This window comes from Tachyglossus aculeatus, chromosome X3 (genome assembly GCF_015852505.1).
Source record: "Tachyglossus aculeatus isolate mTacAcu1 chromosome X3, mTacAcu1.pri, whole genome shotgun sequence".
In the NCBI taxonomy this organism is placed as follows: domain Eukaryota; kingdom Metazoa; phylum Chordata; class Mammalia; order Monotremata; family Tachyglossidae; genus Tachyglossus; species Tachyglossus aculeatus.
Window position 1 is genome coordinate 32,041,561 of NC_052099.1, and position 18,600 is coordinate 32,060,160.

An 18,600-nucleotide genomic window follows, 5' to 3' on the forward strand; every position below is an offset into this window, starting at 1 on the left:
GGCCCAAGTTCCATCCCTCACCCTTCAAACACAACACAACAAACACAACCAACCTCTACCTTTTCCTTGGGAAACTACATGCCTCGATTGCTCATTTAACACTTTCTAGGGGTCAGGAATCTAACGTCACACAAAGCCCCAGCCAGGATTTCGATTTTGAAGTCCAGATGTCAATTTGACCTCTCCTTACCAGGAAAGAGTTATGGTTCGAAGGGGGAAGGTAAGGAAGTTAAATATATAATAATAATAATGCAAATGGCATTTGTTAAGTGCTTACTATGTGCGAAGCACTGTTCTAAGCACTGGGGGAGAATACAAGGTGATCAGGTTGTCCCACCTGGGGCTCACAGTCTTAATCCCCATTTTACAGATGAGGTAACTGAGGCTCCTAGAAGTTGTGACTTGCCCAACGTCACACAGCTGACAAGTGGCAGAGCAGGGATTAGAACCCATGACCTCTGACTCCCAAGCCCGGGCTCTTTCCACTGAGCCACGCTCCTTCCCACGATGGAGGGACGTTTTGCAGTGCATTTACGTCCTGTTTTTTCCCCTGACGGACGCTCACTCTAACCGTAGCCCTGAAAACTCCAGGAAGGAATGTAGTTGTCCCCATTTCACAGATGAGGATATTGAAGCCAAGAAAGTAAACATGGCTTGCTTCAGTTGACTCGCAGTGGCAGAAGCAGGAATAATATCAGTCTTCTCTTCCCCACCCCACTCATCCCATGCTGTTTTTTAATTAGGAAAGAGATACCTTCTTTCCCTTGTTACGTAGGGGTTGTTTTCCTCTGTTGCCTTCAGAGGATTTCTTTACCACCAAAAGGTTCCAAGTCAGAGGCTGCACGTGTCTTTCCTCTTCCTGTTCCCCCTGCTGCAGATTCTGTTCAGTTAATCATATTTATTGAGAGCTTACTGTCTGCAGAGAACTGTACTAAGCGCTTAGGAGAGCACAATGGAAACAGAGTTAGTAGAGGCATTCCCTGTCCAAAACCGTTGCACCTGGATTAGGTTTTCCACACTCACGCAAACAACGACCCCCCCCTCAGCTACACTTCTTTCTTCCCCACATTCAGTGCTTTACGTGACATATCCAAAACAAGTCACCCCCACCCATACATACCACAGAAAAGGTGTGTAAGTAAATCCATCGGCGTTGGGATTTAATAATGAATAAATTATTTTCAAAGGTTACAGCGTTACATTCACTCCTGCAATATATAGTACATGCTCATAGGATAACTACTGACTTGTACAAAAGAAATTTTTGTGTGAGCACCAATAGGAAGCCCCAAAGCTGTGAGGAAAATAGCTGAAGAACATTGGGACCGAGATTATTTTTACCAAAAAAGAAGGCCTCTCTTTGGAATTATAAACAGAAGCAGGTATAAAGTTTTTTTTCTCTACAAATATATATGATTTTTATGGATTACATAAAACAGTATTATAACTGAAAAACAGCAGTGGCATCAAACATGTTCATTAAAAACATCGTTAGTTTTACAGTATTAAAAAAAACAAGGATTTCTCTGGAGAGTATCTGGGTGCAGCTTCCAAACTGCTCGTACACCTGAGATCTAGAGCTGAATTTTGTGTATAAAGGAAAGGATATCCTCGTGTAAATCTGAATGTTTTGTTGTTGGTTGTCTTTTTTTAGGTGGAAAACAGGTATCGTTTCGGCGCCTTCTGGAAAAAGGAAGTGCGACAGCCTAATCCTGGAAATTCCCCGGCTCTGTCCGTCCCCAAGGATTGAAGCAGCCCGGTCCCTCTTCCTCAGGACTGGTGGTAGTGGTGGTAATGGTGGTGATGGTGATGTTCATGGTGGTGATGATGCTCATGTCTCTGGATCACGGGAATGACGTAGCCCTCGTTGGTCAGCACCGGGGGGAGGTCTCGCGTGACCTCATGCTCCAAGACGGTGGGCTGGGCGTGAGTGGCTCTGAGCGGGGAGTGGGCCTCTTTGGCCTTCTGCCGGGATTTCTTGTGGCCATACAGCTGCTGCTGGAGGTGGTAGCCGTCCAGCCCTGCTTGGACGGGCGGCCCGGGCCCGTAATAGCTGGGCGCTTTGGCCGACTTGGGCCCGCCGTTTCCGCCCACCGAGGCCGGGTTTTTCCCGGAGCCCTTGGGCGACTTGAGGAAGGGCCTCTCCTGGCCCCTCAGCCGCTGCGGCCCCTCCCAGGCCCGGGCCGGGGGCTCGGCCGGCGGCCCCGGGTACTCGGCCAGCACCTGGGACCTCCTGTGGTGACCGGGGTGGGCGTCTGCTTCCTGTGGGCGAGGGTGGCTCTGGGCATGGCTGCCCTTCCCGTGGTGGTCCTGCTTGGGCGGTGTTGGAGGGGAACCTGAAAATGCAAGGCAAATGAGGCATCAGTCCGGGCTGGGGCGACAGACTTCACTGACATCAACGGCATGCCATCTTGTATTTAAAGGTGCTTTGGAACATTCCTCTCAGTTTCTCTTCCATTCCTCCTCCTCCTATACACACACAGACACACACTCTCTCTCTCTCTCTCTATATATATATATCTCCCCCTCTCTCTCCCTTGAAGGGACAGGGAAGTAGCATTAAGAACCATTTTGCAGCTGAGGAGACTGAGGCTCAGGGAGGCTAAGCAACTTCCCCCAGGTCAGTTGTATTTACTCAGTGCTTACAGTGTGCAGAGCACTGCATTAAGCGCTTGGGGGAATACAATGCAACTATATAACACACGTTTCCTACCTGCATTGAGTTTACAGTCTAGAGGGGGAGACAGACTCTCTGAGAATTTGCTTTGTGCCAGTTTCTGCGACAAAACGGGATCTAGCTTACAGAAGAGCAGCCTTGCTTGTTCTGAAAGCTTTTTTTGGGGGGGAGGTTCTAATCCCATAGCAAATTTTCCCAAAATCCTGTTGGAGAAGAATATGCCATTCCTCCCTTTTCGTTGGGAGGGGTTCTCTCTTCACCCTTATTTAGACACTGAGGCTACAGAAGATGGTCAGTGGAGCCCCAAGGGCACTGTCCTGAAGGATGGGGAAAACAGGCCTGTCGCTAGGGAAAGGGAAGGCAGTTGGCCCCTCCAGGAGGAAAGTCCCACTCACCTCAAGCGTGGATCTTGTCACCTCGATGGAGAGCTCTGTGAGGACTTTTTTTTTTATTCTGGCTAACTTGGCTGGCAGAGGGAGGTCAAGAATCAGGGCTGAGCTTCCGGGTGCTCTTAGGGCCTTTACGGGGTCAGTCCAGCCTTTAACCATATCTACAGGTGGTTCAACCACCGGATTTGGGCTCTGGGTGTCTAGACGGACCTGGAGACGTGTTCAAGGACCCTCTGGCTTCCGCCAAAATTGGAACTTTAAGGTTGGTCCCCCTAGACTGTAAGCTCTTTGTGGGCTGGGAATGTGTGTGTTTATTGTGGTACTGTACTCTCCCGTGCTGTAAGTAAATAAGCAAGCGCTCAATAAATGCAATTAAATGAACGAATGAGAGCAGGTGTGGCCAAGGATAGCCCTTTCCCTGGCTTTTGGTTTCGGTTGGTCTGTCCTATAGGTCAGTAGGAGCACTGGACACCTCTGTGTATTTTTCTTTTTAGCACCAGTCTCTCTTCACTTCCTCAGCTCCTCCCGTGGTTCAGACCCCGGACTCATGTCTAACGGAATCCGGGAGTGGAAATTGACGGCTCTGGCACAGATTGGGGGTCATGGTGACCCCTGTGGATTTCTGCAAAAGGTTTTGCATGATGTCATTGCTTTCCATTGCCTAACCCACTTTTGTTACTTCCAGGTCAATAGAGGGATGCGGGGAGTGAGGAGTGCTGATGTAAGTGACTTGGGGCAGACTAAGCCCTTCTTTCCTCTTCTCCCATTCCTTTCTGAGTCACCCTAACTTGCTCCCTTTATTCATCCCCCTCCCAGCCCCACAACAATTATCTGCATATCTGTAACTTCCATCTCCCATCTAGAATGTCTAATATTGTACTCTCTCAAGAGCATAGTACAATGCTCTGCACCTAGTAAGCGCTCAATAGATATGATTGACCTACTGATTGACAGGGTGTGTGTGTGTAGGGGCTAACATCTGTAGCTACACACCCCGGGGGAGACCAGAGAGAGGGCATTGAACTCAGCCCTGTAGCCTGCTTAATTCAGGTGCCAATTGTTTTCCTTTCAAGAAAGTCTTCAAGATGAAATGTTATTTCATCTTGAAAGGAGCCTGCAGAACATCAAACTTGATTCTTGCCTCTGAGGCAAAGGATACCTGCCTTTCAAGGAGGGTTGGTTATCTCTCTGGCTCTGCTTTAGGGGAGCTCACCTGGCCCGAATTTGGAAGTGTAGTTCTCAATTCCAGCAAGATCGAGGTAATGGTTCCTCCTCTCAGTGTTCTCGTCCACACAGTACTGCTCCCGCACGCCGTAGTGGTGGTGGTCGGGGTTGGGCCTTCTGGGTGAAGAAAAGTGACATCACTACGGCGCATGGGGGTGGAGGGGAACACAATGAGAAGCCCGAAAGGGCTCACTAAGGTGCTGCTGTCTTGAAGAACAGAGCTGCCCTGCCCTAATCAACAGGAAAACACCCAAAGTCATTTTGTGGATATTTAATTGCCTCATCCCGCTGAGGGACCATTGGCCAGTCTCAGTCAGCAGAGGCTTGCCGCCGATGAGTTTCCTCAGGGGTTGAGAATGCTGGGATGGCTGCTGCAGAGCCTCAGAATGGGCAGGGTGAAAGAGAAGGAATAAGGATTACTTGGGCAACTTGTTGCCAACTTGTACTTCCCTTGTACTTCCCAAGCGCTTAGTACAGTGCTCTGCACACAGTAAGCGCTCAATAAATACGACTGATTGATTGATTGGGCAGATGTTTTAGCTTCAGAGATCGAGAGAGAGAAATGCCCTTCCGGCCCGGAAGTGGCACGTTAATTTTGCTGGAGAAGAAGAAGGGGCAACCTAAGGCAAAGTCTCTCCGTCTCCTGGAAAGTCTGACAGGAAAGTTTGGGGAGATACCATTTCCAGTCAGAGCTAGGTATCGAGAGTCCGGCTTTTGAAGCATTTTTAACTTTTGAACCACCCTTCTGCTTTCTCAAGGCATGTGGGAGGGTCTGGGCCTGAGGGTGGAATTGTAAAGACGGCGGCAGGAAAAAGTACAGGCCACATCTGGACACTTCCCAGGATAGACAGATGGACCCAGTGGGAAAACACTGGTCTAGGTGACCTTTTATCTTGAAAGAGCACCAGAGAAATGGTTCCAGGGGATGAGCCATTTGATATTGCTCTTAAAAAGGAAAATGAAGCACAGTGCTGTGCGTGGGCTTTCTGCAATCTGAGCCGCGGACTTTGCTAACTGTTTCGAATACCTGACGTGGGCAGACAGCCTTTTGTCTGCCGTCCTCATCTCCTCAGCATGCTCCCCTTCGGTTTTACAGCGACTCGTTTCCCGATCTGAAGGATGGAAGAAAGGACTTGCTTAGAATGCAAGGCAGTTCCATGGCAGTTGGCCTAGAGGCATTTAGGGTCCTGAAAACCTCCAACCCCCGGTCAAAAAAATTGGAAGCTAGGGGCTGTGGGACAGATGGTTCAAAAATAAGTGAATGAGCACCCGGGTGCTGTGTCACAGGAGGTGAAATTCAAGAAGGTTGTAAAGGAAAAAGCCTTACACATTTTGTGTCAGGCTTTGCAGGCCTAGAATTTGAAGTGAACTAGTAGTCAGTGCCATACAGGACAGGAATAGTTGTCTGATCTCCACCCCAACACTTAGCATAGCGCTTGACACATAGTGCTTAACCAATGCCACAATTATTATTATTAGCATTATTATAATTATTAATAATAATACTATTACCTGGTTTATTTCTTTGACACTTATCAAACACATGAAATTGCTCTTTATCACCTCGGGGGACTTTGTAAATTTAAAATCAGTTTCTGAGAATAAGAGCGATGATGCTATTAGGCACATACTATGTGTCAAGCACTGAGCTAAGCCCCAAGTAGATGCTAGTTAGTCACACAGCATCTCTGTCCCACAGTGAGCGGAACAGGTTTTTTTAGTTCCATTTAACAGGTGGGGAAACTGAGGCACGGGGTCACAAAGCAGGCAAGGGGGGCGGTGGGGACTAGAATCTACGTCTCCTGACTCTCTGTTCTGCACTTATTCTATTAGGCCAAGCAAATTCCCCCCAAATGCTACTTCAGCATTTCTGCATTGCCTCAACACTCAGGTAACCACAGTACCCGCACTGCACTTATGTACATATTTTTATGATGATGATGATGATGGTATTTGTTAAGCACTTACCAGGTGCCAAGCACTGTTCTGAACACTGATACTCCATTGCCTCCTCCTATCTGTAATTTCTTTTAGTTTCTGTCTCCTCCACTAAGTTGTCAGCTCATCGAGAGCAGGGATCACATCTACTAATTCTGTTAAACTCTCCCAAGTGTTCAACGCAGTGCTTACCACACGGTAGGTGCTCGATAAATATTATAAACTGATGGACTTTACCTGCCTGTTGCATTATAGCAAAATTACAGCAATTCAGAGCGGTGCTACGGTACCCCAGCAGCACGGTCTAGCGGATACAGCAGAGGCCTGGGAATCAGGACGACCTGGGTTCTAATCCTAGCTCTCCAAATCGCCTAATGAACAAACACGTTATAGCCAAAAGGACTGAGCTCACGGCTCAACCCGATGAAATTACCTTGTCCGGAGCCGAGACCCCCCTTCCTTTTCCCAGAGGGCTCCGGGCTGACCGTCAGCTTCACTCTGAGCGTTTTACTGCTGTGAGAGGAATGGTTCACCGACGCATCCACGACTTCGTAAATGGTGTGCATTAAACTGGACATATCCTGGGCAAGGGAAGCGAAGCGTGAGATAGCAGAAGCCGCTGATGGATCTCAAAAGAAAAAAGCTATTAAAAATGAAATGCTCCAATTAGGAATACACTTCCCTCCCTTTGTTTTTTCCGCTTTCACTCCAACTCACGATCACTAAATCTGTCACCGCACACTCGGGTGGCTCTGAAGGGAACTGTAACTGGAGAGGCAAGGAAAGAGTTCGGAGTGTAGGTTATCCCTGAGAATCTGTAACTGGGATTTTGAGCCTTGCGTTTACAAAACCACATTAGTGTACCTGTTGGCTGGGCGTAACTGCGTGGCCTCAGGGAAAGAAAAACAGGCCTGGGAGTAAGAAGGACCTGGGTTCTAATCCCAGCTCTACCGCTTGTCTGCTGTGTGACCTTGGGCCAGTCACTTCTCTTCTCTGGACCTCAGTTACCTCATCTGGAAAATGGGGACTACAGACTGTGAAAAGGGACTGTGTCCAACCTGATTAGCTTGTACCCTACCCCAGACCTTAGTACAGGGCCTGGCACATAGCGATTGACAAAAACCATTAAAAACAACTATACCTTATGGGCACTGAAATTTAAAGAGATCTGGTTCTCTGAGCAATGATAATTCACAAATAACTGCAGTATCTTCATTCTACAGTAATAGAGTGAGAAGCAGCGTGGGCAAGTCACTTCTCTGGGCCTCAATTACCTCATCTGGAAAATGGGGATTGAGACCGGGAGCCCTACATCATCATCATCATCAATCGTATTTATTGAGTGCTTACTATGTGCAGAGCACTGTACTAAGTGCTTGGGAAGTACAAATTGGCAGCATATAGAGACAGTCCCTACCCAACAGTGGGCTCACAGTCTAAAAGGGGGAGACAGAGAACAAAACGCTGCCTTGCCTGGCACATTAGTAAGTGCTTAACAAATACCATTATTATTATTATTATTACTACTCTCTTTCCTGCCTCCTAATGCCACAGACAAAGTGCATAAAACTCAGAGCCCCAATCATCTATTCCAAAACCTTCTGCCCAACCAGGACCACCCGCAGGAGGGAGAAAGGGATGGAAATCCCCTGAAAACAACACCAGCTACTGAACTGTCAGTTGGTCCTTATGGGTTCCTGTTGAGGAAATCAAGGCTGCTTAAAGCAGAAATATGCCAGTGGTGCAGGCCTTATTCTAGTAGGTTAAATAAGCGCTTTTTGGGTCTTAAATGGGATCAAGATCAATGGTACCTCTTTGGTTACTTTTCCACTGTTGTCAAAGTCATAGAGCGTAAAGGTCCATTCTTGACGATTGTCATCTTCCACCGACACATCACATTGGAGTTCCTGCAAATGAGGAATATTTTTTTGGTTAAGTAGGGGGAAGGGTCAGGGGGTTAAAAAAAAAAGATCCTCTGTTGGATGTTTGCTTAACTTGGTGGTTCAGAAGCAAGTATGGTACAGACACACAGTAGCACACAGTAAGTGCTTAGCTGCCTTGGACTGAAAGCTCGCTGTGGGCAGGGAACATGTCTACCAACTCTACTATATTGTATTCTCCCAAGTGCTTAGTACGGTGCCCTGCACATAGTAAACACTCAAGAAGTATATTGAAGTACTGTTAAAAAAAAACTACCCCAAAATTAGTGGGATGTATTTACCCTTTGGAAAGGGATAAATGAAGAGTTTTCTTGAGAACGCACCCAGCTCCCAAAGCTATTTTGGGTATATAAAACTTCTTGAACTGTGTTTGATCTTTTTGGGGGGTTATTTCCACTAAATATTCAATTCAGTTTAAGGGTCAGGGACTAAAGACAGTTTCTAGGAAAGTACTAAGGGAACACTAGGTCAGAAGTCAGATTAGCCTCAAGGACTGCAGAAATCCGAGATGCCCCATTTTATAAAAGAAGAAAAGTCTAAGTGAGGCTGTTTGCATAGATTTAAGGCCATTGAATATGGAAACAGAGTTTCGGTCTGGAAAAAGTCCTCTGGACACTGGCCTCTCCATTCCCCCTGACAAGGAAACTGCAAGCCAGTGTGGTGATTGAGGTGTAGGTTATCTGTGAAAGGAGACTGTTCCAAAGAGAAGGTGACACAACAGCATGGCTCAGTGGAAAGAGCCCGGGCTTTGGAGTCAGAGATCATGGGTTCAAATGCTGGCTCCACACACTGTCAGCTGTGTGACGCTGGGCAAGCCACTTAACTTCTCTGTGCCTCAGTTACCTCATCTGTAAAATGGGGATGAAAACTGTGAGCTTCCCATGGGACAACCTGATCAGCTTGTAACCTCCCCAGTGCTTAGACCAGTGCTTTGCACGTAGTAAGCGCTTACTAAATGCCACTATTATTATTATTATTATTATTATTACTATGTGAACTTTTGCGAGCCAGGAATACCTCCCATGCAGAAAAATGGCTGTTTTCTGTTTTGGGGACCACTGATTTATCTCATATGGTCCTGAGCTCCTTAGGCTTAGGGATGGATGCTAAACTGTTTGCTGACTTTGATTTTTATTTCTTCTGTGGAGTTGTGTGTTTAGAGTTAGGCACAGTCCTGAATTCCCAGAATTTCATTCAACATGTGTACTTTAGCAAAATTCCACAGCAGGATCTACATTCCTCCCACTATGACAACTTCAAAGCTTATTCCGTATTGGGCTGGAATACGATGCAGACTGCTAAAGAACTGGAGGACATCTTGACTGTTCTCCAATTGGGCACTCAAGAACACCCTCATGAATGAATGCATAAAGAAGGGGGCAAGTTTAAAGTAGGATGGGGAAAGACATACCTCAATGTTTAACCGCTTCTTCCCTGTTCCTCGACTGGCATCCTTATTTACTAGTTTTTCTCCTTCTTCTGCATTCAGGGATTGTAAGTAGCCCTCACATGCTTCTTTTTCAGGCGGAAGGATCACTGAAAGGCAAAGGGAAGAGAAGACGTATGAGAGTTCTTGCACCTCTTTTTCTCATTCAGCCCCCCCAAAATGTCCTAGAATGGGAGCCAACGATTAATAGAATTCATTGAGGGCTTCTCCTATGCAGACAACACTGTAGCAGGAGCTTGAGGGTGTAAAGAGTTAGTAGATAAGATCCCTGCCCTCAAGGAGATTATGATCCAGTGGGGGGGGGAAAGACAATAAAATACACGTTGTTGAGGGGGCAGGGGAGATCAGAGTTTAAGGATAGGTATACAATGCCATCACGGTTCAGGGGTTGGGAGTGACTGCTTAGGGATTCCAACCAGAGAAACCTGCTCTCCTCTCACTGAGTGGGAAAAGTAAAAAAAAAAAAGCCCCCCATAGCTCAAGGAGTTGGAATACCATTGTCCCCAGACTTTTTTTTTTAATGGTATTTGTTAAGCGCTTATCACCTGTCAAACACTGTTTTAAGCACTGGGCTAGATACAGGTTAATTAGGTTAAACACAAGCGAGTCCCTTATGGGGCTCACAGTCTAAGTAGGAGGGAAAACAGGAGAATTGAGGCACAGAGAAGTTAAGTGAATTGCCCGAGGTCACACAGCAGACAAGTAGTGGAGCTGGGATTAGAACCCAGGGAAGGAGGTAACTACCCATCACAAAACCGTAGATTAAAATTAAGGTGATGCTAAACTCCTTATAGGCATTATTAATTGTTAAGAGAATGGAACAGCTATTTCTATGGTATTTGTTAAGCACTTACTATATGTCAGGCACTGGGGTCTATACGAGATAATCAGATTGGACACGGTCTATGTCCCACGTGGGGCCTACAGTCTTAATCCCCATTTTACGGATGAGGTAACTGAGGCCCAGAGAAGTGAAGTGACTTGCCCACGGTCACAGCAAACAGGTGGTGGAGCCAGGACTAGAACCCAGGTCCTTCTGACTCCAGGCCTGTGCTCTACCCACTAGGCTACTCGGCTTCTTGCTAATATTTGGAAAGCAGACACCAGAAGCAGCTCGGTTGGCCACACCCCCTTGATTTTGCGAGACTGGCGTGCCTCTTTTAGCCAAGAAACTCATCTGGCTTAGCCTAAAATGCGGTTTATCAGAAAGTTAACGGACCTGTAGATTTCCCACAAGTTATTAAAGGGCCATAGAGCTGCTAACGCAGAGGAGAAAAATAATCTGGAAAAAAGGACTGGCAAATGCAGAAGCAGTGTGGCCTGGTGGAAAGAGCACTATGAGCCAGAGAACTTGGGTTCTAATCCCAGCTCTGCCAGATGCCTGCTGTGACAATGGGCAAGTTATTTACCTTCTCTGGGCCTCAGTTCAGTTCTCCCGCTACTTAAATTACTTATTCATATTAATGTCTGTCTCTCCCTCTGGACTGTAAACTCATTGAGGGCAGGGAGAGTAACTGCAAATTCTGTTGCATTGTGCTCTTATAAGCACTTAGTACAGTGCTCTGCACATAGTAAGCACTCAATAAATGCCATTAATTGTTACAACTGTACATATGTACTTGTACATATCTATTCTATTTATTTTATTTTGTTAGTATGTTTGGTTTTGTTCTCTGTCTCCCCCTTTTAGACTGTGAGCCCACTGTTGGGTAGGGACTGTCTCTATATGTTGCCAACTTGTACTTCCCAAGCGCTTAGTACAGTGCTCTGCACACAGTAAGTGCTCAACAAATACGATTGATTGTTACTTACACTGTGAGCCCCATGTGCAACAGCGACTGTCCAACCTAATTAACTTGTATCTCCCCCAGCGCTTACGGAGTTTGACACATAGTAAACTCTTGACAAATACCAGAAAAAAATGCTCTAGAAAAAGGAGAACGTTTGCATTTCCCATCTCACATAGCAGGGGCAAGCACTCACCCTCCAGGGGACATTGGTCTTCCCGAAAATGTCCTTCTTTCAGCTCTCCGTTCAGTAGCTCCTGCACGAAGAAGAAGGTATAGCTGTGAGGCAACTGTCAGGCCCTCAGCTGCAGATCCGCTGAAAACAAACAGTTCCAGGCAGAAGCATTTCCTACATCCGAGGGCTCCGAGACGTGAGATCTGGGAACAAGTCCCATTCTAGGGACTGAACATCTGCACGGGGTTATTGTGTTACACTCTCCGCATCCAAAAGTTTTAACAACTGCCAAATCCTTTATGCCTCATTCAAGTTTCAGATGTTTCAGAAATCAAAATACCACACATACCCCATTATATCGTCGGAATCCATTCTTCTGAAGATGATTCACACAAATGGGCTTCGCTGATCTTTGACTCCAAATGAACGGGGGTTTTACCCTAGGCAACGGGCCCTTTCCCTTTCCCACCGCCCCTTGCGAAATCGGATCAAGCTTTGATGAGAAACGGAGGAAAAGAAAAGGCAGGAGGGAATGGAGGAGCTAGGAAATCTGGACTGCAAATCTGATTCTCATTCCTCTCCAGTCCAGCTTCTTAAACTTCAAAAAGACATCGACTGAATCTCCCTTCCAAGGAGGCCGCTGATTGCAAATCTGGGATCACTGAATTTCTCGGAGTCCAACCCGTTCCCTGGTAGGGGGAGGTGGAAGGAGAGGGCTTGTATGGACTTTTGAGACTGTCTAAAGACAGAAGGGATCGGGAGCCTAATGGAAAGAGGAAGGTCCCGAAAGTCAAGAGTTCCCTGATTCGAATCCTAGCTCTGCCACTGACCTATTCGGTGACTTTGGGCAAGTCACTTAGCCTTTCTGGGCCTCAGTTTCCCCACCTGTAAAATGAGGATAAGATTGATTGTGAGCACGTGGGTGGGATTGGGACTCTGTGTCCAATCTTATAACCATATATCTAGTTCCAGAGTTTAACACGTACTAAGCATTTAATAGGCACCAACAAGTATTAGCTCACCATTCGTGCCTGCCTTCTGAAGAGGAATGCACACCAGTTCTATTGGCTTATTGCAGAATCAGTCATGGAAAACAGAATCATCAAACATTTCCATATCATGCCTCAGCCAAGAACCCATCAAGGCTCAGGGAAAGATCAGTAAGTAGAAACTAAAAGATGGAGGAAATGAATGTCTGAAATTGTCATTCTGAAATCCTATTTTAGAGACCACTGAAGTTATAATAATAATGATCGTATTTGTTAAGAGCTTACTACGTGCCAAGCACTGTTCGAAGCACTGGAGTAGATACAAGGTAATCAGGCTGTCCCACGTGAGGCTCACAGTCTTAGTCCCCATTTTACAGATGAAGTAACTGAGACACAAAAAAGTTAAGTGACTTGCCCAAAGTCACACAGCTGACAAGTGGCAGAGCCAGGATTAGAACCCACGACTTCTGACTCCCAAGCCCGTACTCTTTCCATTAAGTCTCACTGCTTCCCTACCTGACTAGTACAAAAAATTACTCATAGAAACCAGTCTGACCAAAACAAAAGTAAAACTAGTTCCAGAAGTTGCAGATCATTTTATAGACAATCATTTTCCTGCCAAATGAAAGTTTCTTGATTTTTACTTTCCCGAGGAGCAAAGACTAGACGTGAGAGAAAAGTCAACTTGAAACAGACCGAAAGGAAATGGAGAACAAGGAGCGTTTACACGTGGGCAAGGAATAGATCTTTTATCCTAAGCATTGGTAGACTCTGTCAGGTGTGTGATGATGAACTTGGGAAAACCTAGCAAGGTTGTTTCAACGTAAATACTTCCAAAGCATGCTTAACTGCTTTCCTAGCATCATTTCCCCAGTTTGATTATTTCTTCCTGACAAGATCCTTTATCCTGTGAAACCCGTGACCACCCCCTTTTCTGAACCTCTCCACCCTCCTCTCCATCCCTAAGCAGAACCCTTATGCCGACGGAGTTTGATTCTGGCCAGAGTCCAAACGGATTTCCGAAGGCAGGATCCTCAGTTCTCCAGCTGTTTCCCCGCACTGCCCCTGCATCCCAAAAAACGGTTTCACCTTAGGCCGTCCCTGTCAACCAACACCCAGGCCCCCTCCTGCAAGCAAGCAGCTGTCAGGATCTAGGCCTCCCAGGAGGACATTCCCTGGAATGGTCCCTCCCCCACCTCATCTTCCCGCCCCTTTTGGGCACTGGGATGTTTACGAAGGGTCCAGGGGTTTGATGGCAGCAGCAAGGCAGATTGGATTCAAAATATGGCCCTGGCTGCTTCAGGATGGATTTTGTTTTGAAAAAAAAAAAAATTAAAAATTTTTTTAAAGATAATAATAATAACGATGGCATTTATTAAGCGCTTACTATGTGCAAAGCACTGTTCTAAGCGCTGGGGAGGTTACAATAAATCAATCGTATTTATTGAGCGCTTACTGTGTGCAGAGCACTGTACTAAGCGCTTGGGAAGTACAAGTTGGCAACATATAGAGACAGTCCCTACCCAACAGTGGGCTCACAGTCTAGAAGGTGATCAGGTTGTCCCACGGGGGCCTCACAGTCTTAATCCCCATTTTACAGATGAGGGAGCTGAGGCCCAGAGAAGTTAAGCGACTTGCCCAAAGTCACACAGCTGACAATTGGCAGAGCCGGGGTTTGAACCCATGACCTCTGACTCCAAAGCCCATGCTCTTTCCACTGAGCCACGCTGCTTCTCTACGATGTGACATATTTAGATACCGACGCGTATAGAGTTAGGGGAGGAGGATTTTACTTGGGTAAAGTTGAGGTGGCAGAGACCTGAGCAGGAGGAGGGCCGGTTTTTGAAGCTGAAACCCCCCCAACCTCCCCCCATCTCCCTACCTCCAACACACACGTACTTAGGGATGAACCGCCCCATTCCTTGAAACCAAATTTCGGAGTCCTGACAGAGATGCCGGGAGAATCAGGGGCTGTTTGAGACTCGCGAAGAGAAAATTCTCCTTCTGAGGTATGCCAGGAGAGAGCCAAGGGCCAACGGGGCTCAACGGGCCAGACCTGGGGCTCTCCTCAGTGCCTGTGCCACGGATGGGGAGATGGAGACACAGGAGTCCCACAGTCCATCACCCCTGCTCATGGCCATCGGGGATTCTGTTTCTTGATGAAAGCCAGTAATGATTTTATTCTCCAGTTACACGCTGGGGCTATTTCCCAAGGACAGAAAAGGGCTCTGATCAGCCTGATAGGCACTTGGAAAACAAACAGAAGAGTAGGCTGGCTGCAGCATCGCTGCTAGGCATCCTTCAGCTGGGCCTTTTACCAGCCTTTTAAGTGAGATCAGATTCCGCGGGGGTTTTCATTGCTAAGGACCTGGTGACATTAGCCAAATCTTCAGCTCCCTAAACCCACCCCTGCTGGGCTGGGGAACACTACCGATCTTTGTTTCCACATTTCCGCGCAGAAAAAAAATAGGCAAACTTATCGGGCTATCAGGAATTCCACCGTTTGAGACTGCACGCGTCAATCAGCAAGGCATAAAAGGATAACAGAAAATTATTCTTTAAAAAGCTGAAAAGAAGTGGCTTCTTAAACATTCCGAGGTCTTGGGATGGATTTGAAAAATCAAGAGATTTGGTAGAGGCACTGGGCTAGGCCTTGGGAAATAAAGGGCCACTTCCAATTGACATCAGCCACAGACACAGGAAAGGAAGGAGACAAGGACTAGACATCATTTTGGACCAAAATCTACCTTTGTCGAGGAGGAAAACCTGCTCCCTCTGTGGAGTTAACCGCACTAAGTCACCTTCCCTGTACAACGAACGGGATGATGATAAATGCTAGCAGCCTTAAAAAACTTAGGGATTGTCCAAGAAATACGCTCTCGTCCCGTAAGATTAGGTTATCTGGAATAAGATCCCCTCCCCACCCCTCTCCTATCAATCAATAAATGTGCTTATGGTATGCAGAGCACTATACTATGCACTTGGAAGAGTACAATAGACATAATCCCTGCCTTCAGGAGTCCCACAGTGTGGTGGATCAATGAATCTTGCAGACCCATCAGCAGGCCAGTGAGATTACTGATAGAAAATTACTGATTGCTTGCCAGCAAGTCACTAAGTGCTTCTGGCAAGGAGAACGCTAATCTAGTGAGGTAACTGGAGCAAAAATGTGTGATGTAGGTTCCTCTAGAAAGAAGTGGTGATGGCAATCATGCTCATTTGAATGTGATAGGCCCTCCTCTATACCTCTTCCTGGACTTCCCTTAAAAAAAATACCAACAATATATCACCTCTCTCACAAGCTCTATCCACACACCAGCTGATAAAGTGACACAGAGAACTGGTGAAAAATAACTGCTTCCAATACAAATTTGGTTTAGTTTAGTACATTTCACAGTGATCCGAAAACACATCCCCTCCCAGTTTGAGATCCTCAGGGATTAGTTTTCTTCCTGCCATGAATCTCTAAACTGTGAGCTCATTGTGGGCAGGGAATGTCACTGTTTACTGTTGTACTTTCTCAAGCACTTAGTACAGTGCTCTGCACACAGTAAGCACTTAATACGATTGAATGAACATCTCCCAGGAAACTCGGGCAAAAAGAGGAAAGCCTATTTTAAAACGGCCTGATTTATGCGCACAAACACACACACGTTTGAAAACCTTAGGAAAGAACCGGGTCTAGAACCAACCCCAAACACATAACTAAAGCGAGGCAGAGCATAAAGTTACCATCAAGGAGATTAAGGGCTTTTCGTTGTTAAAATAAGTAGCCCCCCACCCCCTCATCTAATGTTGTTTCAGTCAAACCTAAGGGGCAACAGCTTTAATTACAATTTATTAAACCGGCTAGAGCTCTTTTCAATGTGGCTCGGTTTTGCCCACTAAACCAGATGGGATACGGCTATTTCCTAAATCCAGAGGCCGCTTGGTCTCCAGGGGTCTATTGGGAAACAAAGCCATTTTTCCACTGGCTGACTTCCCCCTTTCCGTGATCAAAGTCCCTGTTGGGAAAATATGCTTGGATGATCAAAGTTCAGTCTTCCACATTATTCTCAGCATGCTAGCGGTTCTTACACAAGCAAAGTACTGTCATTCCTAAATTTGCCCCCTCCCAAGGCAAAAACAACTCAGATTGCTCACTCCCTATTCACTTCCCACCCAAACCCCCCCACATAATCAGGGAAAAATAGCAAAAAACTTGGTGTCTACTCACTCCTTGAATTGCCATTTGAGCCGATGTAGGCCATTGTTCCAGATCCTCTGTTCCAAAGCTTAATTCTTTTCATATTCTGACAAGTTGGGAAACTAAATTTACTAATAGCAGTTAAACAATCGTGGCTTTTTAGAACTTAAATACAAAAACGGAAAGCGATATTCCATGCAGAATGAAAATCTACCCTGATAGAGCTCTGTGTGCTTTTTAACACCATGTGACTATATTTTAAAAACGACTACAACACAGAAACAAACCTATCTCCCTCACAGTGGAGCTTTAAGACTATGATCAGGTTTCTTAAGGTGACATTTTTTAGGGTTTTGGGTTTTCTTTCCCTTCTTTCCTCTTCCCCACCCTCCTTCCAATTATATTAGAAAAAGAATCATTTTTATTTTGGCCGATTGTCATTTCAAAGGAGTAAACAGTTCTGGAGTGCTGTGATTTTTTTTTCTGCTTAATCATCTGAATATTCTTAAACTAAAACCACCTGAAAAGATGTTCAGGATAACCTGATCTTTAAATTATATATTATAAATTACTTATTTATTCATGTTAATATTTATCTCCCCCTCTACTCTGTAAGCTCCTTATAGGCAGGGAACAGTGTCTGCTAATTCTGTTGAATTATACTCTCCCAAGAGTTTAGTACAGTGCTCTACACATAGTAAGCATTCAATAATACCACTGATTGACTGATCGACAGAGGAAGCTTTCATGTTTGCCAACTCTTTTGACCCTGATACCTTGAGACACGCTTTCCAATAATTCCCTCTCACCCCAACAGACACAAGCTCATTGAATTCAGCCTGCTACTGACTCTTACCAATCAATAGTCACCTTTGACCTTCAAGTGCCTGCATTTCAGGAAGTCCTGTTAGTTTATAAGGGGCTTTGAAAAGGGTTAAGAGTAAACACTTTGTGAGCACAGGGTGACACTTCACTTATTACTCAACAGAGTTCGGGTCTCACCTCCTCCCTCAAAGCATGTAGGAACTGACCGGACTTTTCAAAGGCATCAGTTTGTTGGGCCATGCTCAGACTGGAACTCATTCCAATTGTTTGGAGAGCAGCTTCGTTTCTCAGGAGGGGATTTCAGCTTCCAATCAGTTGATCCGTTTATCGAGAGCTTACTGTGTGCAGAATTGCTAGACGCTTTCCCTGCCCACAAAGGACTTACAGTCTACAAGGGGAGACTGATATTAATATAAATAAATTGCAGATATGTGCGTAAGTGCCGTGGGACTGAGGGTGGGGTGAACAAAGGGTGCAAATCTTAATGAAAGGGAGACGGAGCAGAGGAAATGAGGGTTTAAGTCTGGGAAGGCCTCTTGAAGGAGGTGTGCTTTTAATAAGGCTTAGAAGTTCCCTACCTAAATTACTAGCTTTCTCCAGGGGGCCTCACTGACAGACTCTAAGATTCATGAAAGCATTTTGTGTGTAAACATCCTGAGGACAGGTGGTATCACATCTCCTCCAGGAAGCCTTCCCTAACCTCTCATTCCTCCCACCTTATTTTCCCCAACTATTGCCACACACATATTCTTAATACCACCCCCGACAAACAGTTATTCTCAATCATTTCCCATATCTGCAATTGGTTTTTTTTAATGCTTAACATCTCCCATTAGGCTATAAGCTGCTTAAGGACAGGGATTGTGACTAGCAACACAAGTGTACCCTTCCAAGTGCTTAGTACAGTGCTCTCTGCACAAACTCAGCACTCAAATACCATCTTAGTGATTAACTGATTTTATCTCTGCAGGCTCCTCGCGTACCTAGTGTGGTGTTCTATGCACAGCAGGCCTTCAGGTCACG

General features: G+C 45.9%; 1 protein-coding gene across 4 annotated transcripts in view; it reads right to left on the reverse strand.

Annotated features, from left to right (window-relative positions):
• Positions 1-1,135: 1,135 nt before the first annotated feature.
• NKD2 (NKD inhibitor of WNT signaling pathway 2) overlaps positions 1,136-18,600 on the reverse strand; it is a 73,567-nt gene continuing 56,102 nt past the window's right edge. For 3 of the 4 annotated variants that reach the window (XM_038770394.1, XM_038770393.1, XM_038770390.1), the window contains exons 4-10: positions 11,599-11,659; positions 9,580-9,704; positions 8,040-8,135; positions 6,662-6,809; positions 5,318-5,402; positions 4,280-4,407; positions 1,136-2,336 (exon numbers count right to left, since the gene is read on the reverse strand). In XM_038770394.1, the coding sequence (XP_038626322.1) occupies positions 1,771-2,336; positions 4,280-4,407; positions 5,318-5,402; positions 6,662-6,809; positions 8,040-8,135; positions 9,580-9,704; positions 11,599-11,659 (1,209 nt within the window). In that variant the 3' untranslated portion in view covers positions 1,136-1,770. The remainder of the gene's footprint in view (positions 2,337-4,279; positions 4,408-5,317; positions 5,403-6,661; positions 6,810-8,039; positions 8,136-9,579; positions 9,705-11,598; positions 11,660-18,600) is intronic. The other variant, XM_038770392.1, reaches the window with a different exon arrangement.